Genomic DNA, 18605 nt, shown 5'->3' on the forward strand with positions numbered 1-18605 from the left:
GTGTGCTATGGGGGAGATTTTGCCAGGGCAACGGCGCTCCGACCTGCTCTTATATTGGATTTCAACTGTGTACACGCTATAATGTGTACACGGGACTTTTGTCCTTCGCAACTGACAAGGGGCAACCACATCGGAAAATCCCTATGAACTTCTCCTCCAAAACCGGGATCGAACACGGGACCTCCAGGTTAGAGAGCCAACATCTTACTCACTAAGCTATCGCGGCCCCCGACTTGCGTCAGACGCCATTTAAAATTAATTTCAATAAGTTCGTGTGTTTGATACAAATTGTTTCTGTCTGTGCTTTGTAATAGCTTCAAAATCTCTCTCTATATATTTTGCCTTCAGTAGGGATATCGCAATCGAAATTGTTACTTTCAGTGCCTATTTTCAGACAATTACTGAATTGTACCAAATTGTCAACTTCTATAAATATACTATGAATTAATTGTCTATATAAGACGCTCGTTTTATATTCCAAATGGTATGTCATAGAATATAACATTGTTCATTCGTAATTGTTTTCTTTTCATGTAAACTATATAGTGAAAATGAATCCTAATAGTAAGTGCAGGAGATTCGCACTACACATTGGCGGTATATTAGATTCAATATTCTAAATTGGTCAGTGTCGTGCTATTATAGTCTAATTTCTATTTGTGTAACTTCTAAATTAAGACAATATATAATCCAATTTCTTTATTTGTTTAGCGCAAATTTTAATCTATTTCAGCATATTTCTATTAAGAAGAAGATAGCTGTCTTGCTCATTGACGCGTTACATGTTTAGGAACATCGAACAAATTTACAATTGTGACATTTCTACACAACGCAACCGCCATTATGAAGTTGTTTGGTGTCGCCAGTGCGTGCTGAATTTGGTGATTGAGCACCTGGTCGGGATCACTGTTCACTTTTTTAGATTTGGAGATTTTTATTTGATTATTTTTACTGTTGAGCCAATTAATATTTATATACTAAGCAGCAAAAGAACCGCCAGGTTGGTATGTTACTCTGAATAGACGCATTGCATAAAACTTTCCAAATATTTTTATTGTATATTTGTGACCACATCTCCAACTTTACCTGAGCAATAAGGCTCCTTCCCAAACACAGAATTGAACCCAGGAAATGTTCTCAAAACGCAACCTGACTTCTAAGATAGTAATGTGTTCTCCATGATTTTCATGTAACTCATGCTGCACATGCTGTTCACCGGAATAAGGCCTATAAAATGCACCCCCATACCTGGTTGAATCATTCACACTAAAACGTCAGCAGCATGTCACGACTCACGCAGCTCAGAGGAACCCATATTCCTGAAGCAATGGCCCAAGAAATCCCTCTCTGGCCATTGCTGGATTAGCTTCTGATACTTGCGCTTTTGAGGGAGTGTGTCTAATCTTCCCGTTCAATCAAATCTATAACCAAACACAGCAACATGACAGCCATTCTTTTAATCAGGGGCCTTCCCTAAAACTTTGGACAGTGATTTAAGGTATTAAAAACGGTGAAAGTGTTGTTCGACTCAAAACAGTATTGTTTACATTATGTCCGTGCTGATAGCCTCGTTTGTCACACAATTAGTTTTTCTGCAATATTCTGCTATTCGCTGGTTAATTGGGCATAATAAAATCGTGAGTCATGACGTAACGTTATGTAAACATATTTGGTCCAATTTGGAGCTCTGTTTGATATTGTTACGCAGTTAGCTATTGGTTGTTAATCGGGCTATTGACCAGTCATAATTTAGAACAAGAATTTGCCTTCTTTAGTGCAGTGAGTAGTGAGATTAGCTCTTATCAAACGAAACTCTGCGAGGAGTATGAGAGGAACCAGGCGCTTGGAAGACTCGACGCTGGCCACACTGCCCAAGCCATTGCCAATCACTTCCAGGTCAATGTTTGGACCTTCTTCTGGTTTCAGCAACGCTTTCGGGCCCCCAACACCACGGATGATCGGTCCCGAACTGGTAGACCAAGGGTAACCACAAGGCGATAAGACCGCCATGTTGTGCGACAGCACGTGCAGAATCCCTTCACACAGGCATCTGAGACAGCACATCAGACAGTGGGAAAACACGGAAGACCCATCAGTACCGATACAGTGCGCCGACGTCTCACCATCTATATTCTATTACTACTCTACACATAAATGTCACTTTTATTCATAATGAGAAACATTTTCTTGAAATGGTTAAAAAATATACCGGTTGGAAACCCCAAATATGGGGATAAAACGACCTCCAGAGTCCATATAAAATAGGTTGGGTAATTTGTTACAGCCAAAGACTTACAGAGATTTACGTTTTTACTTATTTATAGAATGATATCTTAGTCAAAATAGTCATTTGACATGTAAGATCTTTTACAAATTCCAATTTCACCATTCATCTGTATGAATTTATGCGATTGAATTCATAATTAGTACATTATTAATGATCGTTACTTCTGTATTGGTGAAATTGACCCATTGTTTTGTATTTTCATATTATTTGTTTTTAAAAGACACCAGTGATTCAAAACACGTGAATGCGTATCATAATTCCCACAACCGGTCCATTGGGTATAATTCTGTAAAAAAAAAGCCAAAAATGTCAGCCGTCTTGGAAAATTGCGGCCTTTTTGAAAATTCAAGTGGCTAACGGGGTTTCTTAATACATGATTAGAAACGGACACCCATGCAAATATTTAGTGCGTGTATCCAGATTTGGGGATTGTTACAGTTATCTACCTTTACATAGTCAATGTAACCTTCATACTCCAATCAAATAGAAATTTATTAAACACCGACAATGACACGCAAAATTTATAATGAATGATATACCATAGTGGATAAGTAACTTCAACGAATTGCAATTTTTAAGTTAGTAAAACTGTGCGTGATACTATTCTGTGCATGCTATATAGGCCGTGACTCGAGTATTGGATGATGACTTATATAATATTCAAAAAAGATGTTTCATTATATTATGTCATACAGAGCCTGATTAAAAGGAGGGTGGGGCGCTGACTGGGCTATAGCCGGAGGCACTAACATTAAAGAGGACTTCAAATTAGTTCTAATATTTGTTTGTATTATAATGTGTCATTTATCATTTTTTGTAGGTTTGTGCCAAATAAATATACCTAAATATATATACCATACTGACATATAAATTGTATTTGTGTGAGTGTGACGGACAATTACCAGAATATGCCCCGTTTTCACTGTTGATGCAAGGGCCCCAGTGACACTTCCAGTCAGTCGCCCCAGGCAATCTTAATCCGACCCTGTGTAACACACAAATCGAGAAGGGCTACCCCGAGAAAGTTCACTTTTCTTATTTAAAGGAACTAAGTCTCTAACTCGATATTTTCCATAATATTCGAATTTAAAAACACAAATTAAATTCAATATTGGTCAATTAAATGACTATTGATGTTGTTATCTTGCCGTGAAACTATAGGATCTTGATATCCAATATGTAAGACACAATTAACATTTTATAATTAGTACACGAATCGTGTACCCTATGGTTTCGGGTACCATTTTGTAATGAACAAATGAAAACATATCCTAAAACACAATGTGGAAGTAATTATTAGTAGAGGCTGATAATATTTATTTAATATTTAAAAAAGACCGCGTAGAATGCACTATAAGCAGACGTAAACGACTGCCGTTCAGTTTGAACTTTTTACGTATTTCACCGAACATAATTGATTAGAAATAACAATATTTTTTTTTCAAAAATTGAATATAAATCACTTTACATACATTCATATTAAATTGATATGTGTTTTAGAACCATTTTTGTCTATTTCGCGGTTCTAAAAAATAGAGCTATACGCCCTTTAACATTCAATTTAAGAAAAAATATATTATAATAGCAACGGTGGATAATCTCCCGGCTTGGGTTCAATCGGACTAAAAGAGGTCCAGTAATAGCTAATGATTGCTTTTGATAATGTGCCATACATCCTCGGCAATGGGTGCCGATAAATTTCGAATTCATTACATGTTTGTAAATATTGAAAGGGATTGAACCATTGTATTTTGCAGTGATTCGTATGACGGTCAGAGACTTTAAATTACTTTAAAGAAAGATAATGAAAATAGCTTGTTTGTATATATGTGACAGTCAATGTCTACAATAAGGCAATGTGTACAATGCCTGAAATATACAAGTCAATGTGTACATTGCCGGGTTAGGGTTAAGGGTTGGGGTGGGGGGTTAGGGTTGGGGTTACAAAGGCATTGTACACATTGCCTGATTGTAGACATTGACTGTAACATATATACTTAAAATGCTTATTAAATAGTCAAAGGTTTTGTTTAGATTTAGATATTATCCTTAGAATTTGTAAAGTTCACATATTATCTTTTTAATAAGCCGAAGTAAGATACAATTATAGACACGTGTAACGTACTTCATTTTGGAGTGCACATAACTCAATAAAAAAAATTGACCTAACGTTTACAGTTCAATAAGTTTAAACGTTGAGTGCAATGATCAACTAGTTAACCAAGATTGATAAATATTAGCTATATGGGTGTTGGCTCTTTATAATATTGTCTAAAGCTGTTCAGGTGACAACCACATAATGTCCAATACAATGGAATTCGTGATATGTTCTTGTATTCTTTCTGTATTAATTTGTCCAATTGGTGGGAAATTTTGTTATGACAATTTTGTGGATTTACTTAAATATACCACAGACATATACTCAATCAACTTTAAATCGACATACACTTGGATCGACAAATTAAAGTGTGACACGGAATACAACTTTACGATTGTTGTGATCCCAACTGAGTATTCACTGGTGCCTGCTGAGAAGTTCATAGCTGTGTTTTTCTTTATTTAGTTCGAGTCATTCTATATGTGTCTATGGTTAGTCTCTATCTACGGTTGTATGCCGTCTGACTTACCATATTTTTATTTTGCAAAATTCAAATATTTTTCATACATATTTAGCCAGGTGTGCCGCTATTTTTTCATGTGTTCCAAGGTGTGCCGTTGGCTAAAAAAGGTCGAGAACCACTGATTTAGACAAATATTGTATGTACGTTGAAGACTTCTGGTTGCCCGAGACCATAATATTCAATATATTAGAAACTATCCCTACAGATCGTGTGTACGCACACGAACTCTGTATAAAATAACAATTTCATTCAGACCTGCATAATAGTAGTGAACTGTCCTTTCAGCAAATATACCTACCCCTTTCTTATTCTCTCTCTGGCTGGTAATATAATATAATATGTTTAAAGCTTTATTAATAATAGACCCGACACTCAACGGACAGTTATAACCTAGGATATATGCGAGTATAAGCAAACTAAGTAAGTAACTAATTTATAAATTGTATAATAAGTACTTTAATTACAATCTTTAAGTAAATGTTTATTTATGTGAAGATCTCAAGCAGCTTGTTTGTATGTTGAGGTGGGCGTTGAAAAGAATATCTAAAACCATATATTTATATACCTTAAAATTGTTCAATTGGCGTTTGTTGATTAAACTGGAAATACACAGGATATAAGTCTATGCTATACAGGTTACTGTTCAGCCGCATAGCCCAATTTTCATCATTGTTTTATTTGAACTGGGTCGTTGTTTCCATAAATCTGACTTGTTTTTAACGTCATTATGTTAGGATTTTAAAAAAAGATTATTGGTTTTAACTGTGGGGTCACTAATTATGACTGGTCATACTTTTGGCCGAAATGTGTTTTCGATTGATTGCACCAAAACATACGAGTTCATTAACTTCGCACGCTTTTTCGCATGAAACCCAAATCTAAGGCCTTTAAAATCCAGGGGTTCTCGGTTTCAAAATAAGTTGTTCATGTAGACATTCAACGAGCCAAGTAATGCCACGTATGAACAAAGACCAACACAACAACGCTACGGGCGGTTACAAGCACATGAATCCCAGACAGATGTAGCCAGGCTGCTCAATGGTTACCCGAGTACTATCTCTCTCACTTTGGGATAGGTACCGACAGGGCCGTAACTAGCTCAGAGCAACGAGGGGGCGGGAAGTTCTCAGGGGTGCTGTAAAATTGACGGACAATATATATCTATTGTTATTATGGTCGACAATTTTTTCACAAGGGAGGGGAGGAGGGCGAAGCTTTTGAGGGGGGCTTTGCCCTCTACTGCAGCAGCAATTCCCGGACGGCGTAGGATCTCAAGCCAGACTGTCCGTAACCGCCTACGTGAAGCCGGATAACGAGACAGACGTCCCGACGTTAGATCTGTTGTTTTGACTCGTCGACACCGTCAAATCCGACTTCAATAGGATCAGACACAGGGTATGGCCACGCTGGAGAACAATTTGGTTCAGCGACGTGTCTCGTTGCAGCGAGGCTATGGTAGAGCGAGGGTATACCGACGATGAAATTTCACTATGCGTTTCTTTTTTTGAAGAGTACAATATATTTAATAATTGTTTTACAACAAATTTAATCATTTTTTACGATAAATTTAATCATTTTTACGATAAATTTAATCATTTTTTTACAATAAATATACATGTAATCATTTTTTTAAAATTAATATAATCATTTTTTTAAAAATAAATACAATCATTTTTTAAGAATAAATATAATCACTTCTAAAATAAATATAATCATTTTTACAATAAATGTATTCACTTTTATAAATAAATGTAGTCAATATTTATTACGATAAATGAAATCATTTTTAGCAATAAATGTAATCATTTTTTAAAACAATAAATGTAATCATTTCTTACAATGAATGTACTCACTTTTTACATCAAATGTAATCCTTTTTACAATAAATAGAATCATATTTTTACAATAAATGTAATAATTTCTTACAATGAGTATATTCATTTTATACTCATTTTCTTTTACAATAAATGTAATCATTTTTACAATTAGTGTAATCGTATTCTTTTTAAAATAAGTCGTAATCTTCACTTTCTTTTTACAATAATGTAATCATTTTTTTACAATTAACGTAATCATAATTTTGTTTTCAATAAATATTTTTAAACAAATATTAACTGTAATATTTAAAAAAAAAATAGAAAAAAATAAATTCATTACTTATATTCTTAAATTAAACGTAATCATTCTAAAGAAATAGACATAATCATTTTAAAAATAAATGAAATCATTTTATAAAATAAATGAACTAGTTTTTTTTTAAAATAAATGAACTAGTTTTTTTAAAATAAATGTAATCATTTATTTTTTTAAAAATAAATATAATCATTTCTTTTTTTAAAAAAAAATGTATCATATCTTCCTTCATTAATGATAACTATTTGTTATTTTTTTCAGACAACTCTCATTATGATGATATTGTTCTTAATACTTTTAGTGTGTCAGCTCACTCGTGGGTATTTCTACAAAGAACTCGACCAGAGTTTTAAACATAAATTAGCTCAACAATATTCACCTGAAGAAAACAGTAAAACAAACTTTGATATAAGATCCAAACAGTATCAAGTTGTTAAAAATGTTGTCTGGTTCAATCAGCCATATTGGACTCAAGATACGATACCCCTCGGTAAAGTTTTCTTCTCTAACTGTGCTGTAAAAAGCTGCAAACTGGTACCAACAACTCCATCCACTATAAAGTCGAGCGATGCTGTCATCTTTCATGCCGTAAATCTACCCGATGTTTCCCCTCCAAAACGACACCCAAAGCAGACGTGGATATTTTTTGGTTTGGAACCTCCTTTTCATTACAAGTCCCACGTTTGGGCATCCAATGATTGGTTCAACCTTTTTAATTGGACGATGACATATCGCTTTGATTCCGACGTCATTCACCCTTATTCGGTATCCAGAAATCGTGAAATGAAGGGATTTAAAAGAAGAAATTATGGTGACATTATTAAATTAAAAACTGGACTGATAGCCTGGTCAGTAAGTAATTGTGAAACTCGTGGGAAGAGGCGACAATATGTGAAACAACTACAGGATTATTTTCAGGTGGATATTTATGGGAAGTGTGGAACATTTCCATGTAGAAAGAAATGTTTTGACGAGATAAATAAGAAGTACAAATTTTACTTAGCTTTTGAAAATTCGTTTTGTAAAGATTACATTACAGAGAAGTTCTTCAGAACCCAGAATCTAGACGTTGTCGCCATTGTTAGAGGAGGGGGAGATTACTCAAGGTTTTATCCACCCGGAACATACATAAATACAGCGGATTTTTCCTCCGTGAGGGAACTTGCCATCTATTTACAATATCTGGACGAGAATGATGCTGCTTATTCCGAATATTTACATAAAAAATCATTGTTTATTTCTGGTGACAATATCAGAAAAATAGCATTCTGTGAGATGTGCCGGAAATTACATGATATAAACGTATATGGACGAACAATTTCCAACATCAGTGATTGGTTGAATACCTGTTTTGAGCCGCCAGATTTAGAAGCATATATAACTGATGAATCAGAATTACAACGACAATATATTGATGTGATTGCGTCCAAAAAGAAAAACAAGCCAATTTTGCAAATAGATTATTAGATTTCTGTTGGATACGAGAGATTATCAAATACTGGTCTGTTTCCAATTTCTAACTCAGGGCCAAATAACTGGTCTGAAACCGATTCTCTTCCAGTAGTGTCAGTAGATATAATAATACCAAGGTGAGAAACGGATTGGAATTAAATAACTGGGATCAAAGTTCACTATACTCTAGAAAGAATTGTTCTGTATCCCAAGAAGATCCCGAATCGGGTCTGCCCTCTGTTTGCCCCCCCCCCCCCTCCTTAAATAATTTTTAAAAAAATAAAATAAAATATTTGTGATATGTTTCGGTAATCAATACCTTCTACAGTGATTAAATCCCACTCAGTCATAGATTTGCATGTTGTAGTCAGTGTGATTTCTTACCAGACTCATCCTGCTGTAAACCGGGGAGAGGGCTGGGTGGCCAAATGGTTAACGCGTGCGGCGTTGCACCATAAGGTTTGCCATTGAGTCAAGTAGCGTGGTTCCGAATCCCCGCTTGTCCAACCTCGTGGATTTTCTCCAGGTCCTGCGTTTTCCTCCCACTGCTAAAGACCCCCTAGGCGCAAGCGAATTAATGAAATGTTAATCCCGAAATGACCTAGTTTGTGTCGAGTGGACGTTAAAACCCATCTCTCTCTCTCTCTCTCTCCTGTAAACCTAATATAAATACTAACACGTGAACCACTTGAGAAGTGTTTTTTAAGATCCTCAAAGTTTTGGGGTATAGGTTCAACGCAGCGAGAAAATTCCTTCACTTCGAATCACTTACTCCGTTCGGTTGTTCATTTGACACTTTCCTCTCTCGTGGGATAAGCTAGTAATTAGGCAACAGGACGTATCTGGACACAGTCGTTGCGGAATCCGGTCACTTGCTTCGCTTGATCCAAATTTAGAGAAGTTTCTGGACTTTAAGAATGTCTCTGCGTTGGCAAAAAGCTATGATCTAAACATGGAAGACTTAGACCGAGAGTTCCGCCAAGCAAAGAGAATAATAGACTGGGCCAATCTGAAACTGGAAACGGTCAAAGATCTTCATGATTAATTGATTCTGTTGTGAAAATGGCGTTTGTTGAATTAAAAAAAAAATCAGCAGATAGCTCTAACTCTCCCGGTTAGCACAGCCGGAGTAGAGAGACAATGGTCGACAAGCGTCTCCGCAACATGGCTGTAATAAGTTTCCACGGGAGCGGGCAATGTGGCCGATCGCTTTTCTACAATATACCCGAATTCAAGAATTTATAGCAAACCGATTGATGATAAGATATTTTGTTGAATATTGTTCCTTACTCATAATAATACAATAGTTTGCATCTAAATCATTATGCTTGGGTGTTCTGATAGCAGTCTGCACTTTATTATTCAATTATTGCATTTCTTCAGGCAGTGATTTTTATAATTTTAAGTGTTTTTGAGTAAAAAACAGTTCTATTTATCTCGAAAATGTGCATTCCGGCAGTCTATTTTTCAATATTTTCTGAGGGATGACTAGGCGTATCCTGTCTCACTATCGATTTTGATCAGGTTCTTTTTCGTTCAATTAAATCAGGACGTACTTTTCAGATTTTTAACAAATCCTTTAAAGGAGGCAAGTCTCTAACTCAATATCACCCACAGTTTTCTACAATGCAAACACGACTTAATGGTCAATTTCAATCAATATTGATGTTGTTATCTCACCTGAAAAGATGGGCTTCTGATATCCAATATTTAAGACAAAATGAAAATTCTAAAATTGGGACACGAATCGTGTTCCAGAATGCTTTCGAGTGCCAATTATAATGACACGACTATACATACCCCACAGGAAAATACTACCGGTGTGGACTGGAATAACCAGATGCCAAAGACTGCCATTCAATTTGGACTCTTTGCGTATTTCGCTGAACATAACTGATTAGAAATTACAATAAAAACAGAAATGGTTGAATGAAAATCTAGGTGCTAAAGAATAGGGATTTAGCCACTTCAATCTTGATGAAAAAGTCATTTTGATCCCATCGTCAAGATGATCTTGTTTTTGTTATATCCGACTTTTATATCTTCTGTCACATCTCATTTCTGCTGAAGCAGACAAAATTCAATAAAGAGTAATGATTTTGTTAACAAATCTTTAATTGATGTATTTTACAAATTGTATTAGTAAAAGTACTGAGCAAAAATTGTATAAATACATAAAACTATTATTTCTATATGGTCACCTGATATTGAGGTTAAAAAAATAGTTCTTTAAATACCCACACCCAAGTTGACATTCATTCACAGAATTCGTTATATCCCACTCTTGGCTTTTTGAACTTTCTGTATGTGTTTTATATTGTTTTAAACTAAAGCAGGGGATTAGTGCTATGAGGTCAATTTTTGCTACGGCTTACACTTACTTCGAATTCCAACAATCAAGGGGTCTTTTAGGTGCAGGCCAATGTTTATACAGGAACTATTAGACACTGTTCCTTGCCAGGCCCTTTGCCCTGCACCAATGACAAAGGGGATACAACACCGGAAAACCCCTGGGGTATTTTCACTGCCAACATCGGGATTTCAATCCCTGAGCTTCAGATAAGTGAGTCAGTGCATAACTCTCTGAGCCACTGTGACTCGGGCCACATAACAAATTATACAGGAATATATTATTTATCACTATATAATAAAGTGGCATATCGAAACCTTCTTATAATAATTATCTCAAACATCTTGAAAATGTAGGGTGACTTAATAGTATTAGTGGCAATACAAATTGTCTTACAGATAACCATATTCTAGTCTACACAGCTTGCATCAAATTGTAGACCTACAACAGTATCACAGTTCTATCTCATCGTAATATTTGGATAAAAGAAAATCTTGAAGTGTTTTTGGAATATCCAAATTATTAACTTTCGCCAAACTGTCGGCATTAACTAATGATTTTCTGATGATACTTCGACTTAATCTCATCAAATCACGTGGGGTATATAACTCATTATGTAGCCACGTCTTAAATTTGGGTAGAACTCCACACAGATACACAATTCTCGGGGCTGTTAAAATATCATAAGTTCGGTCACAGTCTGCCTTTAATAAACGCTCAACAAGTCGTAGATTTCCAAATTTCACAGCTTTGTGTAAAGGTGTCATTCCTGTAAAATATGATATGACAACTAACAAAGTAATTCTATTATGAAATGAGGAGGGATTGGCACTAGAGCTTCATTAGTCCAAATCACAGCAATCAATTTAAGAATGTCAGATATCAAGTTCAAATATAGAGCATTTTGCCCCAATGTGTACAAAACCTATATATTCAGTCACTGAAAGTGTAAGAATTGGGCTTGAAAAATGTACAAAGTTTTTCTTTGTTCCAGGAACTAAAACAGTGATATAAAAAGAGAATTTTACCTTTTTTATCTGGGGAGTCTGGGTCGGCACCATGACTTAATAAAAAATTCATGATTTTGGTTGATCGTCTGGAACCATTGTCTTCAGCAGTATAATGAAAAGCTGTACGTCCAGAGCTGTCTTTCTGTTATAAAGGAAATACTTAATGTTATCATCTCCTCACTACAATAACGTTTAATAATACTATACCTAGATTTTATTTTTGTATGGAAATGCAATACAGTTATTTTAAGTCCTATGATTATGTTTATTATATGTGGAGTGGGGGTCACGGTGACTAAGTGGGTAAGACGCTGGCTCACAAGTCTGGAGGTCGGATGTTTGATCCCTGAATTGGCCGAGAAAGTACATCCAGATTTTCCGACGTGGTTCCCCGGACAAGGACAGCTGTCTAGTCGTTCGGATGGGAAGAAAAACCAAGGACCTATGTACACATTGGCATGCACGTAAAAGATCCCTTGAAGTTGGAATCTGATATAAGAGTAGGAGGTAGTGCCGCTGTCTGGGCAAAATTTCCCACATAGCACACTGTATGGCGTATGCCCATCTTCATTAGCCCAGTTCGGAGCAGAACAGTAGGATGTTAAACCCCATTTCATTTCATTTATATGTGGAATGGCTTGTAGTAGAATTCTACATACTGATCTTTAAATTCTAGCAGGTCCACAAGCTAAAAATGGCATTTTTCTAACAATCAGGGGCCATAATCCAGGAAGTTACATTCTGATATGCGCGATTATCGAAAGGAACCAAGACCTTCGTGATATAAGCATAAATTTAAAGTTTCATATTATATTTACACTATTTGCGTACGCGGGGCGGCCATTTCGTCTGGCAGTTTTGGTTTGAAATTCAGACTCAACCGAAATTACGGTGTAATGGTGATATATTCAAATGGTTTTAAAAATCGAATTAAAATTGTGACCTCTAGAGAGATCACAAGCTAAGAACGCGATTTTTCGTACAGTCAAGGGCCACAATTCAGGGAGTTACGATCCGATATGTGCGAAATGGAACCAAGATCTTTGGGTTATAAACATCTATTTCAAGTTTCATTTAGGGTGTCCACAATTTTGATATACCACATTTTTACACTATCTGCGTGCGAAGGTTGGCCATTTTGTGATATATTCGGCCGTTTTTTTTTAAATCTGGTAATAATTGTGACCTCTAGAGGGACCACAAGCTAAAAATGTGATTTTCCCTACAATCAGGGGCTATAATTCAGGAATTACGATCCGATATGCAAACATATATCGACAGGAACCAAGATCTTTGGGTTATAAACATGCATATCAAGTTTCATCAATCAGATGAAACTTGTGAGCTCTAGAGTGTCCACCAGCTGAAAACGTGATTTTTCGTACAATTAGGGGCCATAATCCATGCAGTTATGGTCTGATATTTGCCAATGTCGAAAGAAACAGAGATCTTTAGGAGATAGACCTATATTTCAAGTTTCCTCAAAATCGGATAAAAATTGTGACCTGTAGAATGTCCACAAACAAATTGTGGACGTACGGACAGAGGCGACGGCATATATGTGGGCATATAAAAATGTACCAATTGTTAATTGGATTATTAACATACCATATTTATATCAGCACCAGCATTATATAACAGTTGAACTATTTCTGCTTGTTTTAAAGCCACAGCCACCATTAAAACAGGTGCTCCTTTACCATTTGTTTTATTGACATCAGCACCAGCTAAAGAATGTACAAAATAATTTATACATCACTAATTAAATTTCATAAGATTATATCAGGTCTTTATTGTCAAAGGTAATTACTCTGCAAGATGGTTGTTGTAATATTTCACACCTTATCCCAACAAACCATTGCAAAATGTGCACAGAATGACATTGGTTGCAACTAAAAAGTTCTTTGTGATGTGATAAAATTCTAAAATAAAATTTAAGCTGCTTGAATGAGCTAGTTTAGTATTTTAGAGCCCAGGTCAGGACTTTTAAATGGCCCTTTAATTACTAGATACATACTATAATTATACTTACCATCTAAAAGAGCAGATATAATATGTAAGTTAGCTCCCCTGGCAGTTATAGCAAAATACAAAACACTGCTACCTTTAATATCTACTAAATCCAAATTACAGCCAGATGCTATAAGCCTCTGTACACCTGGCAAATCTTGTCTACATATAGCTTCCATTATAGCAGTGCGTTTACTAGATGACTGGATATCTGGGTCTGCTCCTGAAAATGAATGGAAAGACAAATGCTCATTTACAAAAATCAATGTTAAATGCACAATTAATTGGTAGTGCTGTTTATGTAAAACATCTTTTGGTAGTAGTTGCTGTATGAGCAACCATCTTAATGCACACTGCACACATTACCACCACCACCTTTCATTTTCTTTGTATAACTGGCTACATCCTCATTATATACACATGCATATCACAGGGTGACCCCAAAAAACATGACCCATAAATTTTTTATTAAATCCTACAAAGATCCAGCAAATTTCAGTCTGTGCATGGTCATTCCCCAAAGTTTCAGTTATCTTTGTCGCTTTGCATAAAAGTCATGTTCTTTCCAAAATATGCTCCAAATGGCCACTGTGGCGTTGGAGGCAAACTTGCATATGTCGCGCAAAATTGTCAATTACTCGAACACATTCCTCTTTGGGGAGGCCATTTGGAGCATATTTTGGAAAGAACATGACTTTTATGCAAAGCGACCTTAGGCAAATCTTCAAATGCTACATAAGCATCAATAACTAAAATTTTAGTGGCTGATAAAAAGTATGATATAACAGAGCAGGGCAGATTTAAAATCTATCTATGAAATGTATGTCTAACCAAACTTACCCTTTGTGAGTAGAAAGTCTATAACATCTAGTCGTCCAACAGCAGTAGCTAGATAGAGAGGTGTTCTATTGGTACCATCTCCAATATTAATATTACTGCCATTACTTAACAAATAGTCAATCAACTGAAGAAAAAAATTAAAGAGATGTTCCATTCGGGGTAATAAGATCAACTATTTGTGTTCATAAAATACTTATATCTAAATATATGTAATTTCTTTTGAATAAGTTCATATCCTTAAACAAGTCTATTTTTCAGTGTGTATCTAAACCAGTAACATGATAAAACTACTAGTATTGTGCTTTAGGGGGGCAGAGTGATGGCCCGCTGCATCCAATCAAAGAGTTTTTTTAATTTGAAATTCTTAATGTTCACATGGTTGCATCTGTCCTGATTAATTTGAACAAAATGTCTATTTCATCTATTTTACATATTTAAAATGCCTTTTGTCACATTTCTCAGTACTAGGCTCTATACTTGAGTCTTGGAGGGCTAACACTCAATCAATTAGAACAGGGCATCACCAAACCTCTGCACACCACTAGGGTGCAGGGGTTGTCTAGGTTTATATCTGACAACTTAATGTACCTTAACATCAGAATATAAAACTGCTATATGTAGAGGTGTATAACTGGATAATCTAATCTGTCTATATAGATATGGTAGCTTTAAATAACATGGTTCGCCTGAGAAAAATAAAACATATAATTATTTTCTCAAAAAGAATGAAAAAGTAGTTCAAACCAAATCTACAGAAAAATAACATATAAACGTAAATCATAAAACATTTGGAAATACAAAACTAAATATTTCCACCATAAAACTGGAACCCATAATTTTTTTACATCTGAGTATTGTGGTGGTTCACTAACCGGGATGTCCATAGTTCATCTTGGTGTTGGCCAAGGAAGTTTTGTTCTGATTATCCAGTCTGGTATCCTCTGGTCAGTGGTGCAGGAGAGAGAGAGAGAGAGAGAGAGAGAGAGAAATGGGGTTTAATGTCCACTCAACACAAACTAGGTCATTTCGAGATTAAGATATGGTTTAATTTTATTTCAAAAATTTGCTTGCGCTTAAGGGTCTTTATCAGTGGTAGCAAACCGGAGGATCCGGAGAAAACCCACGAGGTTGGACAGGCGACCCTACTCCTTGTCACGTACAAGCAGGGAATCGAAACCACACCAGTTGACTCAATGACAGACTTTTTGGTACAGTGCGCACATGCTAACCATTCAGCCATCCCCCCATCTCCCCCCCCAGTGGTGCAGGTGGGCATGACAAGGAAATGCGTCTAGGTATACTTTTGGCAGCATGTTAAAGAACCTCTTATAGTTGAAAATCAAAGTATGAGTAGGCCTTGGCACCACTGTCAAAATTTCACCTGTAGCAATCTACATGGTGGATGTTTCTCTGTATTAGACCAGTGGCCACAGAAAAGTAAGACTTTAAAAACCCCATTTAATTTCATTTTTAATTTTGTCCCACTATACTGCTGTTTGTTTATAATCGCTTTTTTTTTTACTTACCAGTATGTTTAACATTGACATCAACACCTTGATTAATCTGTCTGGTAACCATAGCAACATCATTATATCTAATCCCCTGAAATATCACCTCACTTTCTTCTGGTATCTCGACAAAAGAACTGTCAGATAATATTGGTTCTCCCGATTCCCATTCCATTTTCTGTCTAATGTTTGGTACTCTCATTTATACCAAAAAAACTGAAGGATAAAGAAAGAAGGAAATGAAATGGGGTTTAACATCCTACTGTTAAAGAAAGAAGGAACGAAGCATAAATTAAAAACTTGACATTGCCATACACAGGGTGAAAAATGTGTTTCAAACACTTAAACATACATTATGCAAGAGCTAAATCTGCCTATTGCAGGTCTTTCTTTAGGCCTGAAATGTTATCTAAATTATTAATTAACTATAATATAAGCGGATTGGAATACATCTTTTGAAAAATTATTTAACGTAAAAATGGATAATCGAGACTCTGTTTTTTTTTATCATACCGGTTCAGAGTGGAGCAATTTGAGTCAATTTGACTGAAGTTCAGCCTATTCTATTTTTTAACTATTATAGCGAGAACTGTCAACTCTTTATCTAAGCTCTTATAACAACCCTCAAACAATTCTAGGTAATGTGAATGTTGAATCATAAAGATGTCGGTTTAGATACATGTTCTACAACATACAATTTCTGGTATAAAACAAGATAAATAAACCCATCAGGAATTGAAATCAGCTATGATTCGGAACATTATTACCCTCTCTTCAATTTGTGCAGAGAAAGAGGGAAAGAGAAATAGGGTGTAACAAACTAGACATAAACTAGGTCATTTTGGGACAAATAGTAAGAATGAAACGAGCTCATGCCTGAGAAAATGTTCATGGTTAGTCAGGCAATTACCCTACACATTAAAGATTAAACATACATTATGCAAGAGCTAAATCTGTCTATTGCGGGTCTTTCTATAGGCCTGAAATGTTTTCTTAATTATTAATTAGACATTAATTAAGTTATCCAGGCCATAATCAAGTCTTGATGGCATCGGATTTCTCCGATATTACCGGTAAATAGATTAGAACATTTCAGCCATATTTTGATTTAAGCTAAAAATGGAGGAGTGAGACTTATTTTCGAACAACCAGTACGGTAGTTAAAATTATTGCACACGGCTTGTCTAACCTTCAAAAGCTAATATCTTCGCTCGCAATAGAGTGATTTGAATGAATTTTTCAAATTATTCATTTTACATTATCTATTTTCGAACTATTATAGCAAGAACGGTCAGCTCTTCATCTAAATCTTACATAATGTATCTTTAACCCATGACTTGCATAACCATAATATCTACAGAGCATGCCTACCCATAGGCCTCCCTATATAGTTTGATTCATGCAACCTTTATCACATCTAAATAACCAGATTTATCTTACTGACACTAAAGGCCCTCAATAAATTGATCATTTAATGATTTATAGGGCTACAATGTTACATTGTATATGATAAGTTACAAAAAAAAAACCTACCTGTTAATATACTGTTGAGTAGTTAACCATTCTAACTTTGTTGAAGATAATGGCAACATGTTGATTTCTTCAAGTAAATACTTCATGAAATTATCAAAATATTAACCTGATCTTAGCAACATCCAATGAATGTCGATTTCATCCTCACTATTATTAGTAATATGGTGTCACTGCAGCACCATGTCCATATAAAGTAAATCTTCTTTCTAAATCTGCAGACAAACTACGTTCATTTATAAAATCTATGAACAGAAATACCTTATATGGCAACTGATACGGATCAATAGTTACAGATAAATATAAATTCATAGCCTAATAAAGTATGGTGGGAGACCAACTGTGCTGAAAGTCATTCTAAATATAGAAATGACGCATTTTTGATTATTTATTGGTTTCTTCAGGACATTTTTGTTTTGTAAAAAATAAATTTTGATAACATTAATATCTCAATTAAAACCCAACAGTCGACGTGAGATTAAATGAATGACAATAATGTGAGATTCAACTTTGGTTTATCTCGAAATTGTCAAAATTCTACTAAAGGAAAGCTGCGGAGGGGAGATAATAAAACCATTAAACAGAGTAAGTTCCCTTTGTAAGAAGTTCAATTTATTTCATTGTATATAATATTCATCGCACATTAAATATAAGATTTGATGTGAATTATCCTTAAATTTGCGTACTGTAAGATAAATCGTTAAAGTCTTTCAAGTCCTCATATGACAAGAGTAATACACAGCTTAGGGTGGAATGGGACTGGTCCAGTCTTTTGAAAAACATCTTTGATACTTGAAATTCAAAGAATGAACCTAAGTTCAAGACAAAATTCTCCTTTGTACTGTACAAGTAACGGAAACATAA

The 18605-nt window shown here is 35.3% G+C and overlaps 2 protein-coding genes across 2 annotated transcripts; one reads left to right on the forward strand and one right to left on the reverse strand.

The window, feature by feature from the left end:
- Positions 1 to 4289: 4289 nt before the first annotated feature.
- Positions 4290 to 10563, forward strand: LOC126821408 (glycoprotein 3-alpha-L-fucosyltransferase A). Its single transcript, XM_050549830.2, has 2 exons — positions 4290 to 5328; positions 7303 to 10563. Exon 2 carries the CDS (start codon positions 7315 to 7317, stop codon positions 8506 to 8508), a length of 1194 nt encoding a protein of 397 aa, XP_050405787.1. The 5' UTR covers positions 4290 to 5328; positions 7303 to 7314; the 3' UTR covers positions 8509 to 10563.
- A 27-nt stretch (positions 10564 to 10590) lies between these two features.
- LOC126821411 (putative ankyrin repeat protein RBE_0997) lies at positions 10591 to 18290 on the reverse strand. Its single transcript, XM_050549832.1, has 8 exons — positions 17745 to 18290; positions 16230 to 16427; positions 15292 to 15389; positions 14704 to 14827; positions 13886 to 14086; positions 13462 to 13580; positions 11872 to 11995; positions 10591 to 11612 (listed from the first exon to the last, which is right to left on the reverse strand). Exons 2-8 carry the CDS (start codon positions 16411 to 16413, stop codon positions 11296 to 11298), a joined length of 1167 nt encoding a protein of 388 aa, XP_050405789.1. The 5' UTR covers positions 16414 to 16427; positions 17745 to 18290; the 3' UTR covers positions 10591 to 11295.
- Between the last annotated feature and the right edge of the window lie 315 nt (positions 18291 to 18605).

This window comes from Patella vulgata, chromosome 5 (assembly GCF_932274485.2).
Source record: "Patella vulgata chromosome 5, xgPatVulg1.2, whole genome shotgun sequence".
Taxonomy (NCBI): domain Eukaryota; kingdom Metazoa; phylum Mollusca; class Gastropoda; family Patellidae; genus Patella; species Patella vulgata.